Below are 23,484 nucleotides of genomic sequence, written 5' to 3'. Positions count from 1 at the left end.
ATGGCATCCAGTAAATGTTTTGGAACCACCCACATTTCATTTGGCTTCCGACGCCAGTGATAGTAGCCTATTAACTCAATTGAACTGATAAAGCTTTTGTAAATACTGTAGTATTCTTAAATATATATATAATGTGGTAAGTTTCAAAAACACTATAGTTAAAAATTACTAAATAGTTTACTATAATACGCATTAAGGTAAACTACCGTATTTTCATATCGGTTCACTACAAAATTTCAATTGATTAATTCCAAGCCAACGCTGAGATTGCACTTATGTCAAAACTACACATGTATAGCATTTTGTAATCTATAGTCTCTATTATTTCAAGTGTTACGGTAACGTTGAATAGGCGTACATAATGGGAGGAGTCTACATACGTTAACTGAACTGGATAAAAACTGGAGATGAAAGAGTAAAACTAAGTTCGTCCTAAAATAATATTACCAGAAGAGGGCGCATCTTGTCCAAGATAATGGTCGTTTCTCTTGCATACGTTCAAGTTTTTTGTTTTATTTCAGTCGTTTCGCATCTCTTCATAAAACCGTTGCATTCAACACCAAACAAGTGGTGTTTACGTCAAACTAACGATTCGCTCTCCTACATCACGACTCAAATTTGAGGGACCGGAAGCGGCGAAGGGTGTAACAGAAAATATCTCCCGTTTTCCTTTCTAGGTTTCAGTTGTATTTGTTTGAACTACCTCACCCGCTAGTCATTTTCTTACTATATTAGCCAAATACGATCCAACCGGGCGAAGACAGACACAACTCTGACAGGTACACAATCATACATTTCACTATTAAGCATTGTCATAAATAAATAATACAAACCTAATCATTGATTTTGTGCATAAAACGTAGAAATGTAACAACACGGAGCTGAAATCGGAAGAAATGTGATTTGTTTATATGGTTCAGGAAGGCGATGATGAAAAGCTAGCAAGCTAATGTTAGCCGTTGGTGGTTATCAAATCAACCTGCTCAATGCTCTGTCAGTTTCTCTTACTGCTTGATTTTGACAGATTAACTGGTGCTATAGTACTTTTGTGTATATGGTTGTATGGGTCGTTATCGTTATTTTAAGCCAACCTTTAGCCACACGCTGAGACTGGCCCAAGGTTAGACTGTATTCTGCACCATATATTCTGCACTATATTCATAGTTAGGCTGAATGTATGTGGTTTGTTTTGCATTGAGCACCATGTCATTCTCTTTCTGAATGGCTTAGTTGATTTGTGCCGGACATTTTTTTAGTTGCAGGGTTTGGTTTTATTCTGCATCTTTTTGGTTTGTGTGCGGTTTTGAAGCGGCTCGTTGGTAATGCAGCATCATAACTAACATTGCTTCTGCTATTGTAAATAATTGCCTGATTCGGATGTGGTTTTCTGATTTCAAACAAGGACGTGCATTTACAATAGCACGAATGATGCACATTCTTTCGCATATGTTGATGCTCATGTATGATCTCAATGACAGACTGCATTTATAAAGCACATGGATTTATTGTGGATGCATAATGCGACATTTGATACACCTGCTCGTCTGTATCAGGCCGCTTGGGGGTCTGAGATGTTTACATCAGCATCTTAAGCCATTTTAGTGTATTGTGTTATGGTAAACGTAACATGCATTATAGTCCTTGGTGTATGCATTTGACAAAAATCTTTTTTTCCTATCATATAGCATTGAAACAGGTTGTGTCGAGCCATGGCTTTCAGCAAAGGTTATCGTATTTATCATAAACTGGACCCACCTCCATACAGTGTGATTGTGGAAACCAGAAATCAAGAAGAATGCCTGATGTTTGAGTCTGGAGCCGTCGCCGTTCTCTGTAAGACTTTTTGTAACCACTTTAGACAACTGTCATTCTCAAATACTATTTTTAATTTAATTTAAATAAAAAAAATGTAAAACGGTCTGTTTACATTTATGCATCTGGTTGTATTTATCCAAAGTGCATTCAATACATATCATTTTATTAGTATTTGTGTTCACCCATAACCTTCGCATTAACTATCTATTAATGATATGTTCTAGAATTTGATTTAAATTGATTACCAGAATGTCCTATATGGAAAAGCAACAAAATGATTTTATTACAGTTGTCTAGACATTAAAATGACTTAATGCTTTTCCACAGCGGCAGTAGAGAAGGAGACCATCAAATCAGCATACACCAAGATGTTGGATGCGTATGGGATCCTGGGAGTTCTTCGTCTCAACCTTGGTACTGTTTATGTATCTGTTTTTGTCATCACAACAAATTGAAATCCCCTCTTGACGTCAGATTAAGGAAACCACCTTAATCTTGTTAATGATAGTGGTCTGAAATCTCACCCAAACACTTGCTAATATGTAGCAGAATAAAAATGTATGGGTGGCAAAGGCATTGAGCAATAGTTATTATGCTTGCATAGTCTCCTACTTCAATATAAGATATTACAGACTGAAATCTGATGCGGCTTCTCTCTCTTTTACAGGGGATTCAATGCTACACAGCCTGGTGGTCGTAACAGGCTGTAGTTCTGTTGGAAAAATCCAAGAATCCGAAGTCTTTCGAGTGACTGGAACAGACTTCGTCTCTCTTAAGAACGACCCCACAGATGAGGACCGGATCGCGGACGTCAGAAAAATCTTAAATTCCGGCAACTTCTATTTTGCATGGTCCTCCACCGGAGTGAGTTTGGACCTTAGCTTGAACGCACACCGTAGAATCCGAGAAGACATATCCGACAACCGCTTTTTCTGGTGTGTTTAAATCATTATAGTTAACACATAGGTGGAATTTCATGCATATATGTAATTATTATGTAATGGATGTATACTGTAATTATATAACATGTTCAAACAGGAATCAGTCCCTGCACCTGCATCTCAAACATTACGGAGTGAACTGTGATGATTGGTTGTTGAGGTTGATGTGTGGTGGGGTGGAGATCCGTACTATCTACGCTGGGCACAAGCAGGCCAAAGCTTGCGTAATCTCTCGGCTTAGCTCGGAGAGAGCGGGCACGCGTTTCAACGTCCGGGGGACGAATGACGATGGCCAGGTGGCCAACTTTGTGGAGACTGAACAGGTATGTAAACAATATGAGTTATTCACCTTTAATCTTTCTATACTAATGCACTGTAGTGCAGATTACTGTGACTAAGTGTTTTTATTGATTTTACCCACAGGCTATTTTTCTTGACGACAAGGTGTCATCCTTCATTCAGATCCGAGGGTCAATACCTCTGTTCTGGGAGCAGCCGGGTCTTCAGGTACAGAAATGCTTTGAATCAATATGATGCTTAGTATGTACTGAGATTGAGGTAGATATTTTCGTTGAGCTGTATCCAAGCTTCTTGGAGATCAAAGCCCCTGTTGAGTAACCATAGTGAACTTATTCTTATGTTTCCACTTCATGGCCAATGCTGACCCCCTCTATTCATATTATCAGAAAAACTCGTTTCAGGGGATTTTGTTGCAGCTGAATCAAAGTCGAGAACCAAAAGGACCTCATGGCAACCAGCAGCAGCGGGTATTTCAATGGCTTAGCTCTATCTGGTGGATAATCTGTTCTTTGCTGTAAAGGGTTTCTGCAATGTCAGTTGATAAAAGTTGATACAAATTTAGGAAAGGATTTATTTATTGCATCCTTACGAAATTGAATTAAGGCGGCAAACTTTTTCCTGACATTGCATAGACATTATCGTCACTGCTTTTGGTGGGAAGCTTACAAAAAACGAAAGTCTTGTAGTCATTTACTTCATGTTGTTCCATATCTTTTTTCATAAAACATAAAATTAGGAATTGCAGCACATTGTTTTGTGCTCCAAAAAATAATGTCACACGTGTTTGGAACATCATGAACGGATGGGTGAGCTAAGCAGGTTAGCTTTACGGAGAATCTGATGATGTTCAATTCCGATCATTGATGTCCTTCCTGCTGTTGTTTCTGATGGGAAACCACTGTTGGTAATGATTATGACATACTTAGTTATGAAACAACACCTTGTCCATGGTTCGAAGAGCAACATAAAGGAAGTGAAATTTGCCACAAGACACTTTTTTTTCTCTTCCAAAAAAACTCAGGGTAATGTGAGCTTGTCTCTGTTGTCATTCTATATGTATGAAATATTAATGACAGGGACCTGCAGTGGGAACAAACAGAATTGGGTGGGACTCTGTCTGACATGCAGGTAGTCAAACAACAAATGGTTTACATCACTGGTTCTTAAAAATTTTCGGCGTACGGCTACTGCGGCCCCCCTTGTGTACGGTTCATCCCTTTTCAACCCCCCCAAAGAAAATGTATGAACATTCTAAAACTTTACTACTAAATTGTACAACGTAGTGCTGTTAGTTAGTAGCCTTTTTTTTAAGTGTATACTTCATAGTGAATACCAATTGTATGGCAAAAGGAGAACTCATCTAAAGGCGTGACCGTTTCAGTTGATTAATAGCCTAGAGGTTGGAAGATTTTCTGTATAGTGAACCTATTATGACTATACTTTAGGTACACACAAAACATTACATTGTGAGAGTGGTTAGTCAAATGTCATGCAGAAACAAGCTATTATTTAGCTTCCTAGGAATAGGTGTACATAAGCAACAAGTTTAGACCGTTATCTAAAGCACAAATCATGTCTGGTTAGTATGTTGTGAATCTAGATTTGTGTGAATTTCGCTGTTATCGTTGGTATCTGTTTACTTTAGTGATCTTCAGGCTTCAATGAGCTTATGACATAATGAATCGTTCACTGCCTCATATTTATAGCCTGAACATTTCTCCTCAAATGCAGCTCCACAGCAGGCAATTCAGACTTGCATCTGGCTGTCTTTCAGTTTTTTTACAGTTGTCTACTTTTCTTGCTCTGTGGCTTAATTTATTCCTATCTAAAAAGTTAAACAAGTCACAAAAAGCTTGCTTTTCCTTTTTTGTCCCTAAAGGTTGGTTCTCACCGTGTTAAGCTGTCCCGTGGTTTTGAAGCAAACGCGCCGGCTTTTGAAAGGTATTTGAAATTTAGCTTGTCCCAATTCTAATGCTGTATTGCATTACATTACTTTTACATTTATTCATTTAGCACTTTTATCAAAAGCGACACATGGTGTGTCACAGTGGATTCGAACCCGGGTCTCTCACACCAAAGGCTTGTGTCTTATCAACTGTGCCCTAGATTTTATTGCATATGCAAATACCATATATTTGCACCCCATATTGCGTATGCAAACTGCTTTAATTCTGCTTTGGAACAGCATCTAGATGAGAACGGTCTGTCATGTTAGATCCTAATCTATGTAGTTTCAAAAATACCTACTGATATTAGACCAGACCCCATTTCACACAGGATGTGTTGTTGCATTCAAAAATAGCTCGACATAACATTATAGAACACACAGGATCCTTTTTTAAAATTAAAAAAGATTTTATTTTTAAAACACAACGCCTGTGGTGCATGGTGCTGTAAAAGAACATGAGATGTGCAATGTGTCTGCATTTGTACATTATTTTAGACTGAATTCAAAAACATGCGGTACTACATTAGGCTAGCTAGTTAATAGTTAGCAAATACATTGGATGAAAAACCCTTTATTGTACAAAACTATTGTAGTTCAAACCATAAATCAGTACCTACAGTTAATGCATGCAGCTCACAGCAAACTATTTAAACACTCACTACAGTAATGGTCTTCAAGTGTAATATATATATATAATGAATATACACTCACCTAAAGGATTATTAGGAACACCATACTAATACTGTGTTGGACCCCCTTTCGCGTTCAGAACTGCCTTAATTCTACATGGCATTGATTCAACAAGGTGCTGAAAGCATTCTTAAGAAATGTTGGCCCATATTGATAGGATAGCATCTTGCAGTTGAAGGAGATTTGTGGGATGCACATCCAGGGCACGAACATCCCAAAGATGCTCTATTGGTTTGAGATCTGGTGACTGTGGGGGCCATTTTAGTACAGTGAACTCATTGTCATGTTCAAGAAACCAATTTGAAATGATTCGAGATTTGTGACATGGTGCATTATCCTGCTGGAAGTAGCCATCAGAGGATAGGTACATAGTGGTCATAAAGGGATGGACATGGTCAGAAACAATGCTCAGGTAGGCCGTAGCATTTAAACAATGCCCAATTGGCACTAAGGGGCCTAAAGTGTGCCAAGAAAACATCCCCCACACCATTACACCATTGCACTAATGAGAAATTAAACAGGTGTTCCTAATATTCCTTTAGGTGAGGGTAAATTATTTGAATTCTTTGAACTTCAGCCTTTGTGAGCCTGTTGTAAATTATTTGTTGGGCTGGGGAAAGTCAATAACATCATGACCTTCTCAAGGAAAGCTAAAATCATCCTTCCTTAGTACTTTATATTGATAACATGCAAACAATGCAGTCATAGGGTGCCACTCTGCCCTGATCTAAGAAAAAAAATTTCTGGAATGATTAAAATCAGCATTAGGCAAGCCTTATCTTGAATACGTGCTGTGTCACGATGCGATCTTAACCAGCCCTGCCTCCAACCGCTCTGGTTTTCATTCAAAACATGACGGACATCATGAGTCACTGCTTTATTCCCTGGAGTGCTGACTCAGGTGGTGATGAAAGTGGAAGTAGATGCAGCCACATTTATTTCCTGTCCATCCATAATTATCTATTGATTCATTGATCTGTGTCTCTTTAGCTTGCTTGGTTTTTAAATATCCCTTCATATCCAGACTTGCTAGTGTTATATTTACATTTATTTTGGCAGACCTTTATATTTATCAGTATGTGTGTACCTTAGGATCGAACCCATTACTTTTGTATTGCTAACACAGTGCTCTACCAATTGGGCTACAGTTTGTTTCCTGCTTATTTAAAAAAAAATTGGCTACTCGTATATGTATTCTCTTTTGTTTCATTTGAATATATATGTAAGTGTATGTTAACCCTGTGTTGTGTCACCTGTCCAGACATTTCAGTGCTTTGAGGAGGCTGTACGGCAAACAGGTGATCATCAACCTGCTGGGTATGAAGGAGGGTGAGCACATGCTCAGCAAAGCATTCCAGGTGATTGTTATTTCAAACACTAAAAATTTTCTGCTTGGATGGATTACAAAGCTTTCTTTCAATGCCTAAATGTCTAAATTGGTTTGTACACACGATTGTTGTGTTATGTTACGGAAGTCTTTGTCTTCGCCCACAGAGTCACCTAAAAGCTTCAGAACACGCCAACGCTGTGAAAATGTTGAACTTCGACTATCATCAAATGGTTAAAGGTGGGAAGACAGACAAGCTCACCACTGTTCTGAAACCTCAGATCAGCAAGTTTCTGGAGGAATGTGGTTTCTTTAGCCATTCAACAGAGTCCGGCATTCAGAGGTAAGGTGAAGTACAGCCAGTACAGCCAGTCATGTGACTGCTTATATTGTTAAAGTATCAGATGCGGATGTCAGCTAATGCAGATATTCTTAGAATGACAAAAACGTTTGCAGTTATGCTGCCTACATAGATAAAAGTTACTACAATTATTTAAAATAATAAACATACAGTTTTTTTTTCCCACCGCAGGTGCCAAGCGGGAACCATCCGTTCCAATTGTCTAGACTGCTTGGATAGGACGAACAGCGTCCAGGCCTTCATTGCACTGGAGGCAAGTTCTGTTTATTCACTATAACAGCTACTTTTTGCAAATACATTCACTTTCTTTGTTTAATTGTTATCTGTTATATCTCTACTCTTCAGATGCTTCCAAAACAGTTGGAAGACATGGGACTGACTGAGAAGCCTCAGTTGGTGGCACGGTTTCAGGAGGTCTTCCGAACCATGTGGTCCACCAATGGAGACTCCATCAGCAAGATCTACGCAGGCACCGGTGCTCTGGATGGCAAGGCTAAGGTGTGTGTCGTCATAAAGTTGCTGAACTTTCAAATCTTAAGCCATTCAGCAAGACACTTTACTCCGGGTTGCTCCAGGGGATTTGTCTCCTGTAATTAATGTGCTGTAAATGGGTATTCACACTGATAGCGATTTACAGTAGAAGTCGTTAATTCCTAATGAGAGTTGGTCATTTGAGGCGACCAGATCATTGGAGCCGTGGTGGACAGATTACCCTTATCCAAATGAGCTGCAGTGTCCCATACAGAATTGCAGTGCTAGACATGTATAAATCTCACATACAGTTAGATTCTTATCCCATAAAGGTTAAATGCTAAATTTAGGAAGAAAATGTTGTCCAACAAAATCATAATCAGCTACTGTATATGATAAATGTTAGTATATGATATATGTTATAAATTAGTAGTGCTTTAAACAAACAGGGGCAAATGGGGTCCTAGTGGAGAGCTAAAGGTTAGTGCCATTTTATCACCCTATAAAACTGTCTGTGTTGCTCTTTAACTTCATATCTGCTGTTTTTCTCTGCTTTCCTATGGATGTTCCCCTTCCTGTGTGGTAAGTTGACAGTGGCTATACTTGTGTGATTTAAGCTGTGATCACTTTGCTTTGAGTTTCTTCTGTTTTGCAAGGAGAAAGAATGATTACTGCTGCTGACAATGTTCTCAAGTTTAATTCTCTGTATAAAACATTATAAGGACCTCAGATTTAGCTATACACAATATTTAATAAATATTATATAAGCGTAACCCTGATGTTCTTTTGAGTGTAAAATCATTAATGTTTTTTTTTATGTATATTATATACATACTTAGTTTTAATGTCCCTCCATATTTATTTTTCAATCTATTTTCTTAAGATACAAACTATGTACACAAAATTAAAAACAAAACAATTTTCGAAACTAAAAGTCTTCTTCAGGCATCAGTCAGTATTTAGTGTGACCTCTCTTGGCATGAAACACATTTTGAGATTTTTTGAGGAGACTGAAGTCCTGAAGTCATTCGATTAGAATGAGAAATTAGGGTTTAATTTCATATAGGTTGAGTTGCCTGCTATTGCTCAAGTGGAAGGGGAGTTTACCCTAAATACTTGACACTTCAGCTTATACTTTTATACGGTTTTTAATACCATATACACATTTCCTGTATTTTCTGGTTGTATTCTAATAAAGAACCTGAGAAATAATTATATATGATCACTATAACATTGCATAAACGACACATCTAATTATGGCATGGTGGCCTAAAACTTTTGCACAGTACTGTTTTTTTTTTTTTAGCTCTTCTTGTTTGGTTATTTGTTGACATTGTTCCACCCCTACTAATTTATTTGTTTTCTTGTGTTCTCTTTACTCTCCGTAGGGTGGAAAGCTGAAAGACGGTGCTCGTTCTGTCACCAGAACCATCCAGAACAACTTCTTTGACAGCTCTAAGCAGGAAGCCATTGACGTACTGAGACTGGGCAGCACCCTTAACAGTGACCTTGCAGATAAAGCACGAGCCCTTCTCACAACCAGCAGCCTGTATGGTACGATATACATCACAGTCCCATTTCAACACGGACGAAAAAAATTAAGTGCACTAAAATAGCTTTTCTAAACTATGCAGTGATGTAAAATATGTGAACAATCGAGCATTAAAACCTATTCTGGTATACCCCAAAAACAAAATCAAGACTTTGTAAAAAAGCACATTAGGACCCCTTTAATGCTGCGTCCACACCAGCTGCGGTAGAGGCGTCAAGCGCGAGTCATTCCAATGTTAACTAATTGTGAAGATGCTTTGACGCGCGTCTGGAGGTGTCTAGTTCGCGCGAATGGTGCGAATTGAGCGTTGCCTCGGCAAATGCGTGAGTTGAAAAATTGTAACTTTGCAGGATAAACGCACCGCGTTAACAAATCAGGAGCTTGATCTAGTAGTGACGTGATTACAGGAAGCGAGCGGAGTCGCAGAAGCTCCTCCCATGACGCGAATTTCCACATGAATGTCTTGATGACTACAATTTCACGCGTGAATGAAGTGAGTAAACTCAAAATGTTCAAGCAGCAAACTAGACACGGTAGACGCGAATTTGTCGCCTCAAACGCGGCTGGTGTGAACCCGCTGTAACATTTTATGTTGACAGCCTTGATAAAATGTATACCTTTAATGCACTGCAAATTGCTTTGAATCAAAAAATCAATTAATATTTTAATGTTAAAATATTGTGCTAGTAAAAAATATTTTAAATACAGAATAAATGTTTATTAGCTTTGAAAGTTTCAAGAGGACGTGAACTCTTGAGTTACATAGACTAGAATACTGTAATGCGCCATACACACCAAACACGAATTTAACGATTTGCGCAAGTAGATTACATACAAAGACGTGAATAGATATAACCTCGCAAGGGGCGATGCAAATTGGGCGGCGCAGTTGCCATGAAAACATGTGGTATTCAACTCAAACGTGTCTTCGCGCAAGTTGAAAATATTTAAAAATTTGCATGACACGAAGTTAAATCCGACTAGTAATCCAATGCTCCGCGTTTGGTGTGTATGCAGCATAAGTCTGTTGCAGGTGATAAATTCAGTTCTGTGCGTCTGGACTTAAAGATGAATTTCTTCATTGACACAGCTAATCTGGATCTCCAGACTGCTTTCGGTGTGATAAACATGCTGTTATCAGTCTAACGGCTGACTGCTAACCTCCCTTTTTATTTCCCCCCTCTCTTTCTTTCCCTCCTCCCTGCTTACAATGTTAGTCTCTGAGCCAATTTTACAGTCAGGTACAGTATACACAGACCGGCCATAAATCTATAAAAAGTTTATGGCTCTTCAGTTGTTTCATTAACAAGTTTATTTAAGCACCTCTGACATTGTGCATTCTTCCATTTTATCACTCTTTCGCTGTGAAGTCTTGTTGTAAATGTGTTGTGTCTTTTGTCATCTTTCAAGGGCAAAATTAAATGTGTGGTGTGTTTCATTGTGTTCCATGCCATATGTTCAGTACTGGTGGATTGTCTATTTTGTGTATTGCATGGATAAGACATCGTTTCATATCTGTGATACACTAATAAAGCCTTTATTGTGGTTTTTGGTGAACACATTTTCTTGTGTTTGTACGTAGCTTCTCCTAGGGTGCTGTTGGGTATGTGTCAGAACCACTACAAATACACCCGACCCAAGAAGATCAGAGTGTGCGTGGGCACTTGGAACGTAAATGGTGGCAAGCAGTTTCGTAGCATTGCGTTTCGTAACCACACCCTCAATGACTGGCTTCTGGACGCCCCTAAAAAAGCTGGTCACCCAGAATTTCAAGGTGTGTGTTTTGATGCAAATAAGAAAAACCTATAATTGGATTACTGGATTCACGGATGTTTTGCATGTTTTGCTCCTACAGATAGCAAATCTAACCCCGTGGACATATTCGCTATCGGCTTTGAGGAAATGGTGGAGCTGAATGCAGGCAATATTGTCAGCGCAAGGTAAAATTTGATTATACGTAAGAGGTTCACTTGTTGTGGTTATAGAGTAAGCAGAAGCAAACTTCCCTGTGTACTAAGTGTGGTGCTGCACACTTTCTTTTTATAAGTAGTTAGTGTTTATTGTGTCGTTGATTGAGTAATTTTTACAAGATTTTTTATTTCCTCTGCCAGCACCACCAATCAAAAGCTGTGGGCCGCTGAGCTACAGAAGAACATCTCACGGGATCAGAGATATGTGCTGCTGGCCTCAGAGCAGCTGGTGGGTGTGTGTCTGTTCATCTTCATACGCCCTCAGCATGCACCTTTCATCAGGTATGTACTGTGCCATTTATTCTTATTAGATAGTTGACATGATTCTCATAAAATGCATTGTTTTTCTCAAATAGGGATGTTGCGGTTGATACTGTAAAGACCGGAATGGGCGGTGCCACTGGTAATAAAGGGGGTGTGGCCATCCGGATGCTCTTCCACACCACCAGCATCTGCTTCGTGTGCTCGCACTTTGCTGCTGGCCAATCACAGGTCAAGGAGAGGAATGATGACTACAACGAGATTGCACGCAAGCTCTCCTTCCCCATGGTAAACAGTCATGAGGTAATGAATTTCTGGTGGTCCTGTTCAGTTTGGTTGGTGTACAGTATTTTGTTTAAATTTTAGGGTCGTCTGCTGTACTCCCATGATTACGTATTCTGGTGTGGAGATTTTAACTACCGGATAAGTCTGCCCAATGAAGAGGTAAAGGAGCTGATTAAACAGCAGAATTGGGAAGCTCTGGTCGGTGGAGATCAATTGGTGGAGCAGAAGAATGCTGGACAGGTACATCTGGGAAAACAAAATTATGTCAGCAGACTTTTTATGTATTTATCATTTTATTCATAATGTTTTTTATTCATAATCTAGGTGTTTAGGGGTTTCATTGAAGGAAAGCTAGATTTTGCTCCCACCTACAAATATGACCTGTTTTCTGAGGACTACGACACCAGTGAGAAGTGCCGCACACCTGCCTGGACCGACCGTGTGCTTTGGAAGAGAAGAAAGTGGAACTTTGATAAAACCGGTAACATGCATTCAGTTATCCAAACTTAAGATGCAAAAAAAATTATACCGTAGTTGCATTGCCTGAAGCTGGTATGAACTTTCCTTTACAGCAGAAGAGATGGAGTTGAATGTAGTCGGAGCTTCAGTGAATGAGGAAGATCCGTACCCATGGAGCCCTGGAGATCTAAAGTACTATGGTAGAGCAGAGCTAAAGACCTCTGATCACAGGTAAGAGCAAATAAATCTGACTTTCAACTGCTGCCCTCCAGTGTTTTTCAGCAGTACTGCAGGAAGGCGTTGCAGTTTATGTTTTTACTGTGAGTTGTTGTCAAAGTATAGAAGTGAAAACTAAATTACTTATTAACTTTAGAGATGTTTATGAATGGTGGTTGCACAACGGTCTGTTATTGTGGAGACATCTCCATGACATGGAATAAAGTGAAACATGATTGGTTGCTTACGTGTTAGTCATATGGCCTCTTGGGCAGATCCTGGTCATTTAAAGCAACCATGAAGGTACTTAACAGCTCTATGTCCTTGCAGGCCTGTGGTGGCCATCATAGACATGGATGTGCTAGAGGTGGATCCAGAGGCCAGACATCAGGTGTATAAGGAAGTGATCGCCCATCAGGGTCCACCTGATGGCACTATCCTTGTCTCTCTCTGCTCATCTGGTCCCGATGACTATTTCGATGATGCTTTGATTGACGACCTGCTGGACAAGTTTGCCAACTTCGGGGAGGTCATTCTTATCAGGTAGAAAATTCCATCGTCTTCTTATCAGTGCTTACGTCAGTTTTTATATGACTTGTTATCAAACAAAGTCAAAATGTATCATATTTTAAATCAGTGGTTTATTTTTACCATTAAACAGGTTTGTTGAGGAGAAAATGTGGGTGACGTTTTTGGAGGGCTACTCTGCGCTGGCTGCTCTGTCTTTGAGCGCCTCTACTGTAAGTCACTATGAAATCTCTAAATTCTGTAGGGCACCCTAAATGTTCATTTTAATGTTAAAGGGGCCATGGCATGAAAATCTGACTTTTTCCATGTTTAAAAGCTATGATTGGGTCCCCAGTGCTTCTATCAACCTAGAAAATGTGAAAAAGATCAACCCAGTAACTTAGTTTTGGTAAACCATTCTTTACAAGCACATGAAAAAATAGGTCGTTAAAATTTGGCTCTCCTTATGATGTCATAAGGAGCTCTTATTATAATAATACCACCCCTTAATCTGCACTATCCAACCACAGCACTGCCATTTAGTGCAGAGAAAAGCACAATTGAGTTTTAATTGCAACAAACCACCGTCATTGTGATCAGTGTTTTAATTTCATCAGCTCCTTTGCATTTTAAAGGACACACCCAAAACGGCACTTTTTTGCAAACACCTACAAAGTGGCAATTTTAACATGCTATAATAAATTATTTATATGCTATTTTGAGCTAAAACTTCGCATATGTGCTCTGGGGACACCAAAGATTTATTTGACATCTTAAAAAAGTCTTGTGCCATGGCCTCTTTAATACCTTTCTATGCACTCATGCAGGTAAATGGAAAGACCATAGACATCCGTCTGAGGAGTTCTGGTTGGATAAAGAGTCTTGAAGAGGAAATGAGTGTGGAGAGAATCTGTGGCAGTATTCCGACATCCAGCAGCTCTACCCTGCTAGCGGAAAACTCTGAGATGGGAGAGGAGTTTGACATGGAAGGTCTGTCTCATGCCATTATAGTTTTACCACAATAAAGATAATGCTAAGACACAATTGTTTAATTGTTGTATGATGTGGACAGGTGACGTGGACGAGGAGGTTGAAGATATCTTACAACAGAACCTACAGCCTGGAGTGGGCAGTGAGCCGGGTGTGTCCCCCACCCCATCCCCTCGCGGCAGCCCTTGCCCCTCTCCCACCCAAGGAGAGCCTGCTCCTCCAATCCGGCCCAGCAGAGCCCCTCCACGCACAGCCGGACCACCACAGGGTAGTGCAAGTTTTACGTAATTAATAGTTTGAATTTGTACATTTTAAATTATTGAGTTACATATCAGCCAATTCTTATACCTCAATACACCGTACATTAATTTTGCTTTATTTCGACACTGCTAAAAGGAGGATTAAGCCCAGCATCCTGTAGAAGGGAACTGGCAGGTAAAAAGCGCAAAGTGCAGTTAAAGTGGTGTTCCAGATGTGCTTCAGCAGTTTACAGAGCCTGTATTTGTGTTATTAAGGTTTCAGTGTGGTTTGCAGTGTAGTCAGCTGAGTTTAAGGCTTTACGACACTCATTTGTGATAATAATAAGATGATGTCATTTTTAAGGTTCTCCTGTTGAATATCAGCCGGCTGGAGCGCCTTCATATCAGACACTGGAGCCAAAACGCCCACCTCCACCTCGCCCTAATATCCCACCAGCCCGACCTGCACCCCCACAACGACCACCACCACCCTCAGGTGATACAAGTTGGATGGATGACATATTTAACTGGATTATATGAAGAATCTTGATCTTTCAGTCTTAACACCCAGGGATGCTTAATTGTTTTTTTATGTGTAAAAATGCTGAGTCAAACCCAGCTCGTTGGGTTGTAATTTAACATACGCTGGGTTGTTTCAATCCAAAATGTTGTTGTTTTAACCCATTGTTGGGTAAAATGTAACAATTTTCTGGGTTTATTTAACCCATCAATGGGGTTTGTCCCCTTTTGACCCTACGTTGAGTTGAAAATAACTCAGCATTTTTAAGTCTATTTCATGATGCTATTAAAGGTGATGTAATTTCTAGTTAGTGAAGATTTTAAAGGAAAACACCACCGTTTTCAATATTTTACTATGTTCTTACCTCAACTTAGATGAGTTAATGCATACCTATCTTTTTTTAATGCGTGCATTTTTAATCTTTGTACAGCGCTTTTTGAATGCATTAGCATTTAGCCTAGCCCCATTCATTCCTATGGCTCCAAACAAAAGTTTTATTTTGTGCCACAATACTTATTTTCTTAAATACTCATGTAACAGTCTTTTAATGGGGAAAACATGGAAGTGTTTGGTGACTTTTAAATTCATCCCTGTTTGGAACTTAAGGAATGAATGGGGCTAGGCTAAATGCTAATGCATTCAAAAAGCGCTGTACAAAGATTAAAAGTGCACGCATTGAAAAAGATAGGTATGTATTAATAAGTCTAAGTTGAGGTAAGAACATAGTAAAATATTGAAAAACTGTGGTGTTTTCCTTTAAGTGACTAAAATACGGCTTATCTCACAGTTATCATAGCAGAAAAGAAGCAAACATGCACTCAATATGTCAGATATCCTGATTTCACTTGTTTTTTTATTTTTTTCATCATAATGTCCTGGTGTTTCCAAAGGAGGGAAAAGTCCCACGTCTGTTAGGAAAGGTTCAGCAGGTAATGCATCAGCAGTCCAGCCTGTGTTTACTTTTGTTTAGTTATTTTACCCGTTTATGAGTAGTTCAGATGTAATTGTAAACTGTAGCCAGGTGTATTTTGGCTATTTTGCTGTGTGAATTTCGCATTGTACTGTATAAAGCTGATTATTGTGTGCTGAATTTCCTTTAAAGGCTTTGCCGAGCCTGTCAATCTAGATTTTGATGTCACTGACAATGGAGGTAAACAGATTTAGATGTAGATTTCTGCAGTGGTTGCTTTGTGTATGGTGACTTTCCAGCCATTTGAGACCTCCTGTGCTTGCTAAAAGAATTAGCCTGACCTACATGTAATGTTTGGATGGTCAGTTCAAACCATCTTGCAGCGCATGAAGTCTCAGTTGCTTTAATGGTTATGATTTAGTTCTGTGTGTGGAGTGATGGGTTGATAGGTGATACAGCTTTTGTAATTGAGTAGAGAAGGATAGAAAGGATCTCTTATCTTATACAAACCTTCTGATCACTTATCCTGTGAAAATACAATAGATGCTTTTACTTCTTGACAAAGGCTGTAATATGTGAAACTTGGAAATAATTTGGCTCATTCTTTCCCCTCATGCTAACAAAAGGACAAAAAAGTCCAGCGTTAGCACGTGCAGATGCTGCTGGTGAGTTTCACACCATGATGACAAACGATATAATTGATCTGGTTTAGTAATCTTCTCAATGCCCCACGACTGTAAACCACAAAATAGATCCAAAACAGAGCAAACCTTGGAGAATTAGTAGAATTTAAGTCCTGCCGGGTTGCTTATCCCACTTTTTGGAAATCACTTTTCCTATTATCAAATAGCAAAGCAGCCAATGATTGTATAATACTGTTGGAAATATATGGAAAATATATATATTTTTCATTGTTATATCTTCTGTTTTTCAGCTCGAGGTCAAGCCACTGGATCAGCACCTGGTGGTACCCCAAGGCCGGTGGGTAACAGTATAATATAAATTAAATATAATAAATAATGTGGATACGCTGTACTAATGTAAATACTATATTAATCTATACAGTATGTCAATAGTAGCATAGTATATACATTAACAATACTATATATATTTAGATCCCACCCAGAGCAGGAGTCATCAGTGTTCCTCCTCAAGCCAGACCTCCGCCTCCTTCTCATCCTGGAGCCCCCAGACCCACAGCAGAGGTGCATCCTGGAGCCCCTCGTCCCACATCTGATAATCACCCTGGAGCACCAAGGCCCGAACCCCAGAGCAAACCAGCTGATCTGCCTCTGGGTTTGTTTCTTTTCCTTAGCTTTAAAATTGAAGTCACTTGACTTAATATTTTGTTGAAGGGATAGTTCACCCCAAAATGAAAATCATGAGTCATCATTTCCTCACCCTCATGTTATTCTGAACTTTGTGAGTGTCTTTCTTCAGTTAAACACAGAAGTAGTTTTGATAAATGACACAAAGCACACAGACGGTACCCGTTGACATCCATAGTAGGAAAAACAAGTACTATAAAAAGTCAGTGGGTACTGTCAACTGCGTGCTTACCATCATTTATCAAAATATTTTTTTGTTTGTCCAACAGAATAATGAAACTCAAACAGGTTTAGATAAATTTTTGGGTAAACTGTCAAGACATTCATACATTAAGAACTGACATGAAAACGGGTGTTTGTCCTACAGGTCCTCCCCCGACACTGCCAGGTCCCATGAGACCTCAGATGATATCACCCATGCAACCTCAGCCCATCTCTCCAATGCAGCCATCGGTTCAAGCCCAGGTGCCCCCACCCATTCAATCCCAGCTTCCTCCACCAATGCAGCCCACCTTTCCCACCCCTTTGGTACCTCAAGCTGCTGGACCTGCCCAAGCATCATCTACTGGAGCTTCTGCCAGCCCTCAGCCTGGACTAGCTTCTCCCAAGCCTCCACCCAGGAGCCGGTCAACTCATGGACTGCCACCTGAGGCCACTCCTCCCTCTACTCCGGCTACAGCATCTCAGGTTAGTTCTCTTTTACTGCCCACCTCTGCATGGATATCTACTAGCTTCAATCTGGTTTTAAGCTGTCCGGGTGGTTGTGATTGCCATGTTTCCCTCTTCTTGATGCATGTGTCTTTCTCTTTCACTAGCAGGAGCAATCCTCAGGTTGACAGGTACTAAATAAGTAATTTCTAGTCTTTCCGTTGTCTTCGTGGCCCCCATAGCCTGTAGTCACGATGTATGCGGTGTTCATACATCACAGAACACTCCATGTTGTCATTGGTTTTCCCTCGTTCCATCTTTCTTTTGATATTTCTTTGTCAGAAATGTACAATGTAAGACTTAACTTGAACCCCTTGGCAGTGTCATTATTAGAATTACAATTACTAGATAAAAAAACTTGACTGATGGCTTATGAGGTTACTAAAGTTGAACTGAAGGGGGTTCAAGAAAAGTGTTATCCAGTATTTATGTGGGTATCATTTATTTTTGTATTAAGTGTTGTATGTTTGTGTTTTATAGAGCTTGGATGAAAAAAAAGTAATGATATCAGAATGTAGTGTACACAGACTAGTGATATTTGTATTTTTGATTCTTTATAATGTTGTTTTTTTATTGTTTGTCAGATTTTTTAGATCTTAATTGTATTGCCAAAGGTCTCACATTTTATTATTTTATGTTTTTTATTTAAAATCAACATGAAATTACTTTCAAGTTTCATTTTGCTTATATAAGCGCCTTTGTAATATGACATTGGATTTTCAAGGAGAAAAACTGTAGGGCATCATATTCCATACATCAGGAACTGCTCGGATCATAAAACATAGCTATAGGCTATATATAGAGTAGTAGATTGGGTTGACTGGAAGGGAGGGGGTTAAAAACCATTTTAATGTCAGTCAAAAAGGAAAATAAGAAAGGATTAAAAAAATCATTGTTTAAAATATCATAAGGACAACTTTTTTCTTTGGAAAACCATAAAGAAGTGAAATTAACATTTGTGATTTGTAGAAATTATTATAAAGTGATTTAACTTCGTGTCATGCAAATTTTTTGCTTGAGTTAAATATCTTCGACTTGCGCCAAGATACATTTGAGGCGAAAAGCACATTTTTGGATCAATCTCAGGGCACAATCGCGTCATTCACATCTTTCCTTGCGCAAGTTTGCATCTATTTGCGTCTTTGCATTGGCAAATCGTTTAATTTACATTTGGTGTGTTCGCCCCATTATGCGGCGTACTCACCAAACACGAAGCATCACGTTCCTGGCTCTAGATTAGTCGCAGGATTTGACTTTGTGTCATGTGAATTTATTGCTTGAGTTGGATAGCGCGTACTTTCGTGGCAATCGCTGCTCCCAATTTGTGTCATTCGCATCTCTCCCTGCACAAGTTCGCGTCTATTTGCATTGACTTTGTATGTAATCTACTCATGCAAATCATTGAATTCACGTTCGGTGCGTACGCCCCATTATGCTGCGTACACACCAAACACAAGGCATCACGTTCGCTCTAGATTACTCGTGGGATTTAACTTTGTGTCATGTGAATTTTTTTGCCTGAAGACGCATTTGAGGCGAAAAACGCTTTTTTGCGGCAATCGCGACACCCAGTTCTCGTCATTTGCATCGCCCCACGCAAGTTTGCATCTATTTGCGTCTTTGCATTGACTTTGTATGTAATCTACACTGTATCTAGTGGCGGCTCGTGACTTCTGTTTCATCCTGTGTGTAGATCGTCATGTAAAAATATGTCATGGAAAAGTAAAAATTTTTGTAGTTTAATTCAAAAAGCTAACTTTTGTATATGCAAGATTACCTGCACACAAAGTGAAATATTTCAAGAAATTTTTTGTGCATCCCGCGTCATGTCAGAAAACGTGCCTGCTCCAGACGTTTTGTAAGGGTTTATAATAAAAATGACGCTCTTGTTTGCTAGATCCTCAAATTTCTTGTGTAATTAAAGTTTAGTGTTAAGTGACTATCTTGCGAGATGTGAGGTGCTCTTTTATCGTGAACCTCTTTCGACGCGTATTCAGCTGGCACGTATTTTGACATGACACGCGATGCACATAGGTTTCCATGACGCACCGAAAACATATTTAGCTTTTACAGATGAGGCACCGGCTGCCACTTAAACCACTTGCGCAAATCGTTGAATTCGCGTTTGGTGTGTACGCACCATTAGATTGCAAACACGTTAATTTAAGTACGTTGGTGTTTTTAAACCCATGGTTTTGCCATTGTAATTGCTAAGCTCCACTAGGTTTAATTTTGACTTCAATGTTGACTTTAATTTTTTTTATTATTATGTGCTTATAATGTACATCATAGCACTGATTTTTATTGTGTAATGCAATCATTGTGTGTTTTGTTTTCACAGGCCAAAAACATGAATGGCGTCCAAAATGAAGCACAATGGAAACCAGACCCCTTTGATTTGCTTTACACCCAGTCTCTGCTCCAGAACCTATCGTCATCTACCTCCCTCCCTCGCTCATCATCCTCTTCCACATTTCTCTCCTCTTCCTCCACGTTTTCTGCCTCCCTCCCTCGCTCATCATCATCCTCCGCCACCTTTTCCTCCTCTTCCTCCACGTTATCCAGCTCCCTTTCACTGTTCTCATCCTTGCAAAACCCATCTTCAGCTTCAGATACCAGCAGTGCACAGTGTCTTCTGCCTCCCCCCATCCCCTCCCGCAGCAGGTCTCAAGAGACCCTTCGCTGTTCCCCTAATCCCTTCCTTGCCGATCCCCATCCCAGACCGAGCAGCACCAACCCCTTCACCGGCAACTCTACGTCATCGCCCCAACGATCGCTCACACCTGTTTTTTACATCCAACAGGATGCTGAACCATCCAAACCTGGCCTCAACAGAGCCATGTCTGCCATGGTTCACAGTTCGATTTTACCCCCTTCAGTCTCCAGGCAACAATCCTTAGGTCCCGCTGTGGCACCCGCCCCACCCAAACAGACCCAGAACTGGGTCACCTTTGATGATGATTCAAACTTTCTCCCATCCAGAAAGGCTCCGGCAGCAGGTGCTCCGCTGCCACCCGCCTCCACATCACTTGCCTTCCCACAACCCCCTAGTAGCCTTCCCAGATCTGGCTTTGACACGGACAGCAACTGGGCGTCTCTTTCCAACTCCGCGTTCCCGGCAATTCCCCCTCCTAACCCGAACAGGACTAATACCAGCATCAGGAACGCCCCTTCCAGAAATGAATTCACAGGGAGGTGATACCATGTGCTGAGAAAGAGCGTGTATGTAAAATATGGAGATTATATTATTGTATATCTATTATCCGTGTATGGTTTGTATAAAAGTGTGGTTTATCAAAGCTCTTCGTCTTCTCTTAGCCAACGGCAGGCATATAGGGAGGAAATTAACATGGGTGTTAGCTATTAAAACATGGGAACGTAAAGGTCGTGCTTGTTGTCACCTATATAACAACCTGTTTATACACACACACGTGTGTAATATTTTACAGTTCAAAGGCCAGATTTTATTATATTGCACATTAAGTCCTTTATTAATGACGCATTGTTATTACACGCCACCTGATTGGGCAATAAGGACGTTATTAAAATACATATCTGACCGAGTTAACATTTCTTATCACACTCCAGTGCAGAAAAGGAAAACTTATGCTGTCATTTGTTTCAAACGCACAAATTTTAAATGCCTGGCTGTGTCCGACCTATCCTATTCCATCATATCCATAAAGTGGGCTTGACCTTGAGCCGAGTTCAGGTATTTTTGTTATTGTTTTCATGAATGTATCACCCGTTTTTGTTGCTTATGTTTAGATGGTTACTCAGTAAGAGTGCTTGTGATGTGTACAGTACATACAAGTGTTTTGTGCTTTAACAGATGTTTGTTTCTGTCCACCAAAAAGTCCACCCCTGTTGCACAACTAACATGCTTAGCTTTCTCAAAATATATCTTCTATACATATTCATAGTTGGTGAATACGTGGGAAACGTGTAAACTAGTTGTAAACATTTGCAGCATATATAAAGTGCACTGCAGTTATCCCTCCACCAAGCGCTTTGGAAAGCAGACTGAAACTCACGTTCGAGATGTTAGTTCGTATCTTTATCATCATTATTCGTTTATATAAATATGTGCTTTCGGTACAGAACTGCTGTATTTAACAAATGTGTTGTATGTCTGTGTGTGTTCATTTGGTGGTTTCAGTCGATCTCTCATTAGAAGGAGGGGTGTTGGTCATAGCAGGATTCGTGCTTTCTTTTCGTGCAATAGACGTGTACTTGTTCACTCACTGAAAGCGTACTTTTTCATTTCAATTGACGGCTTCTTAAAGCCTTGATAAATCTATTTATTGTTGTGTAGAGGAATACCGTGCTGTATTTTGGAGTGTGTTTATGTGTACTTGCTGTACGTGAGAGTGAGCTTGTGTGTTTGCGTTGTCATCGTTGAGGGTCATGTGATCACAGAGTCATTATGGCGTAACCTCATTATAAAAGTGATCTGATGCAGGAAAGCAGGCTTTTTAATAAACAAACGCAACTGGATGTTGAATTATGAATGGTATTGTTTAGTATTTGAAGCAACAGATAACACTGATCCAGGCTTTCTTTGTGTTTTGTTCATAAAGCCTTTTGACAGATTTTTTATTATTAGAACATTCTTAACTTATAATTCAGCTTTTTTTATTGGTCATGTTAATTGTTTAACATTCCAGACTTTAAAGATGCATTACGGATAAATCAGACAGCGTTTGATTTTGTGTGTACAGTCATTTTTCTTACATTCCTCTTGCCGTTTGAACATGTTATGCAGGATGTTCATTGTGCCTCAAGGGCATACAAAAAAACTTCATAGTACGTTAAAGTGTGTGGGTTTTTCAGGAAGCAATGACTGCAAAATTTAACTGAGTGCTTATTACTGTTATGGTACAAATTTTAGATGTTTTACTGAAAGGGTTACTAAAATTAAATTGGTGGGACACTGTCCTTTGGGTTTGGTTGTGAAAGGTGTCTAAATTTTGCCAATCATCAGGAATATGTATTAATGCAAACCATTACAAGATGCATTCCGAACTGTGAATATCTCCAGAATACAGATAGGTATCAGGCTATGGTTAATTTTGTGTCTTCCTTTGATGGCTGATGAATGCAGTGTCACACCTTATGATTTAAAGGCATTAGAAGTTTGTTCAGGTGTTCTGTACTGTATGTAACGAAAGCACTAAATTTTGACACTAGCAAGTGCTAGTTATGTATGATTTATTTTAGAGGAATTAATTAACTCCTTTTGTGAAGTTAACGTTCCTTCATAGCTTTTAGACTAGTAGTAAGCAGTGGTATTAACCTTACATGTATGTATAAAACTGCAGTTTAAGTGCATACCAAATATGCACATTTATGTATGGAGCAATTGATGTTGTATGTATGCAATAATAAAGGTAATTTACCATGAAATAGTAGTCGCATTGTTTTACTGGCTGCTTCAAAACACATCACAGGTATTATCAGCAGACATATGAGCAAACCAAAACTGGCCTTATCGAGGTTATTGTAAGATTGTACACTGTAAAAGAAACTTGTTGAGTTTAAGTCATTTAAACTTTCTTAACTAGTGAGAAGTTGGTATAAATAAAAAAATCAAGTTGATATACTTGGGTTATTAAAAATTTGTTTTAGAATAATAGCAACTTCTATATAGTCAAAAAGCTGAAATGACTTATTAATTCAAGTTGTT

General features: G+C 39.4%; 1 protein-coding gene across 6 annotated transcripts; it reads left to right on the top strand.

Moving 5' to 3' along the window:
• Positions 1–460: 460 nt before the first annotated feature.
• synj1 (synaptojanin 1) lies at positions 461–23,198 on the top strand. 6 transcript variants are annotated; one of them, XM_065258014.2, is made up of 31 exons: positions 461–779; positions 1,686–1,833; positions 2,143–2,229; positions 2,483–2,750; positions 2,854–3,079; positions 3,180–3,263; positions 4,936–4,997; positions 6,956–7,052; positions 7,189–7,364; positions 7,554–7,635; positions 7,728–7,880; positions 9,242–9,407; positions 10,623–10,646; positions 10,988–11,179; positions 11,261–11,345; positions 11,517–11,657; positions 11,732–11,924; positions 12,003–12,161; positions 12,246–12,402; positions 12,494–12,611; positions 12,927–13,139; positions 13,258–13,336; positions 13,931–14,093; positions 14,176–14,361; positions 14,697–14,828; positions 16,389–16,427; positions 16,697–16,743; positions 16,878–17,058; positions 17,458–17,777; positions 17,909–17,929; positions 20,140–20,277. In XM_065258014.2, the coding sequence occupies exons 2-30, from the start codon at positions 1,710–1,712 to the stop codon at positions 17,924–17,926; spliced, it is 3,972 nt and encodes a 1,323-aa protein (XP_065114086.1). In that variant the 5' UTR covers positions 461–779; positions 1,686–1,709; the 3' UTR covers positions 17,927–17,929; positions 20,140–20,277. The 6 variants fall into 6 exon arrangements, with proteins under 6 accessions (XP_065114086.1, XP_065114085.1, XP_065114082.1 ...); XM_065258013.2 differs by having other exon boundaries at positions 17,906–17,929; XM_065258010.2 differs by lacking the exon at positions 17,909–17,929 and having other exon boundaries at positions 463–779; positions 9,251–9,407; positions 20,140–23,198.
• Positions 23,199–23,484: the final 286 nt, after the last annotated feature.

Source organism: Paramisgurnus dabryanus, chromosome 10, assembly GCF_030506205.2.
Source record: "Paramisgurnus dabryanus chromosome 10, PD_genome_1.1, whole genome shotgun sequence".
In the NCBI taxonomy this organism is placed as follows: Eukaryota; Metazoa; Chordata; class Actinopteri; order Cypriniformes; family Cobitidae; genus Paramisgurnus; species Paramisgurnus dabryanus.
Note: the sequence above shows the minus strand (reverse complement) of the source record. Positions and strands in the feature narration are given on the sequence as shown.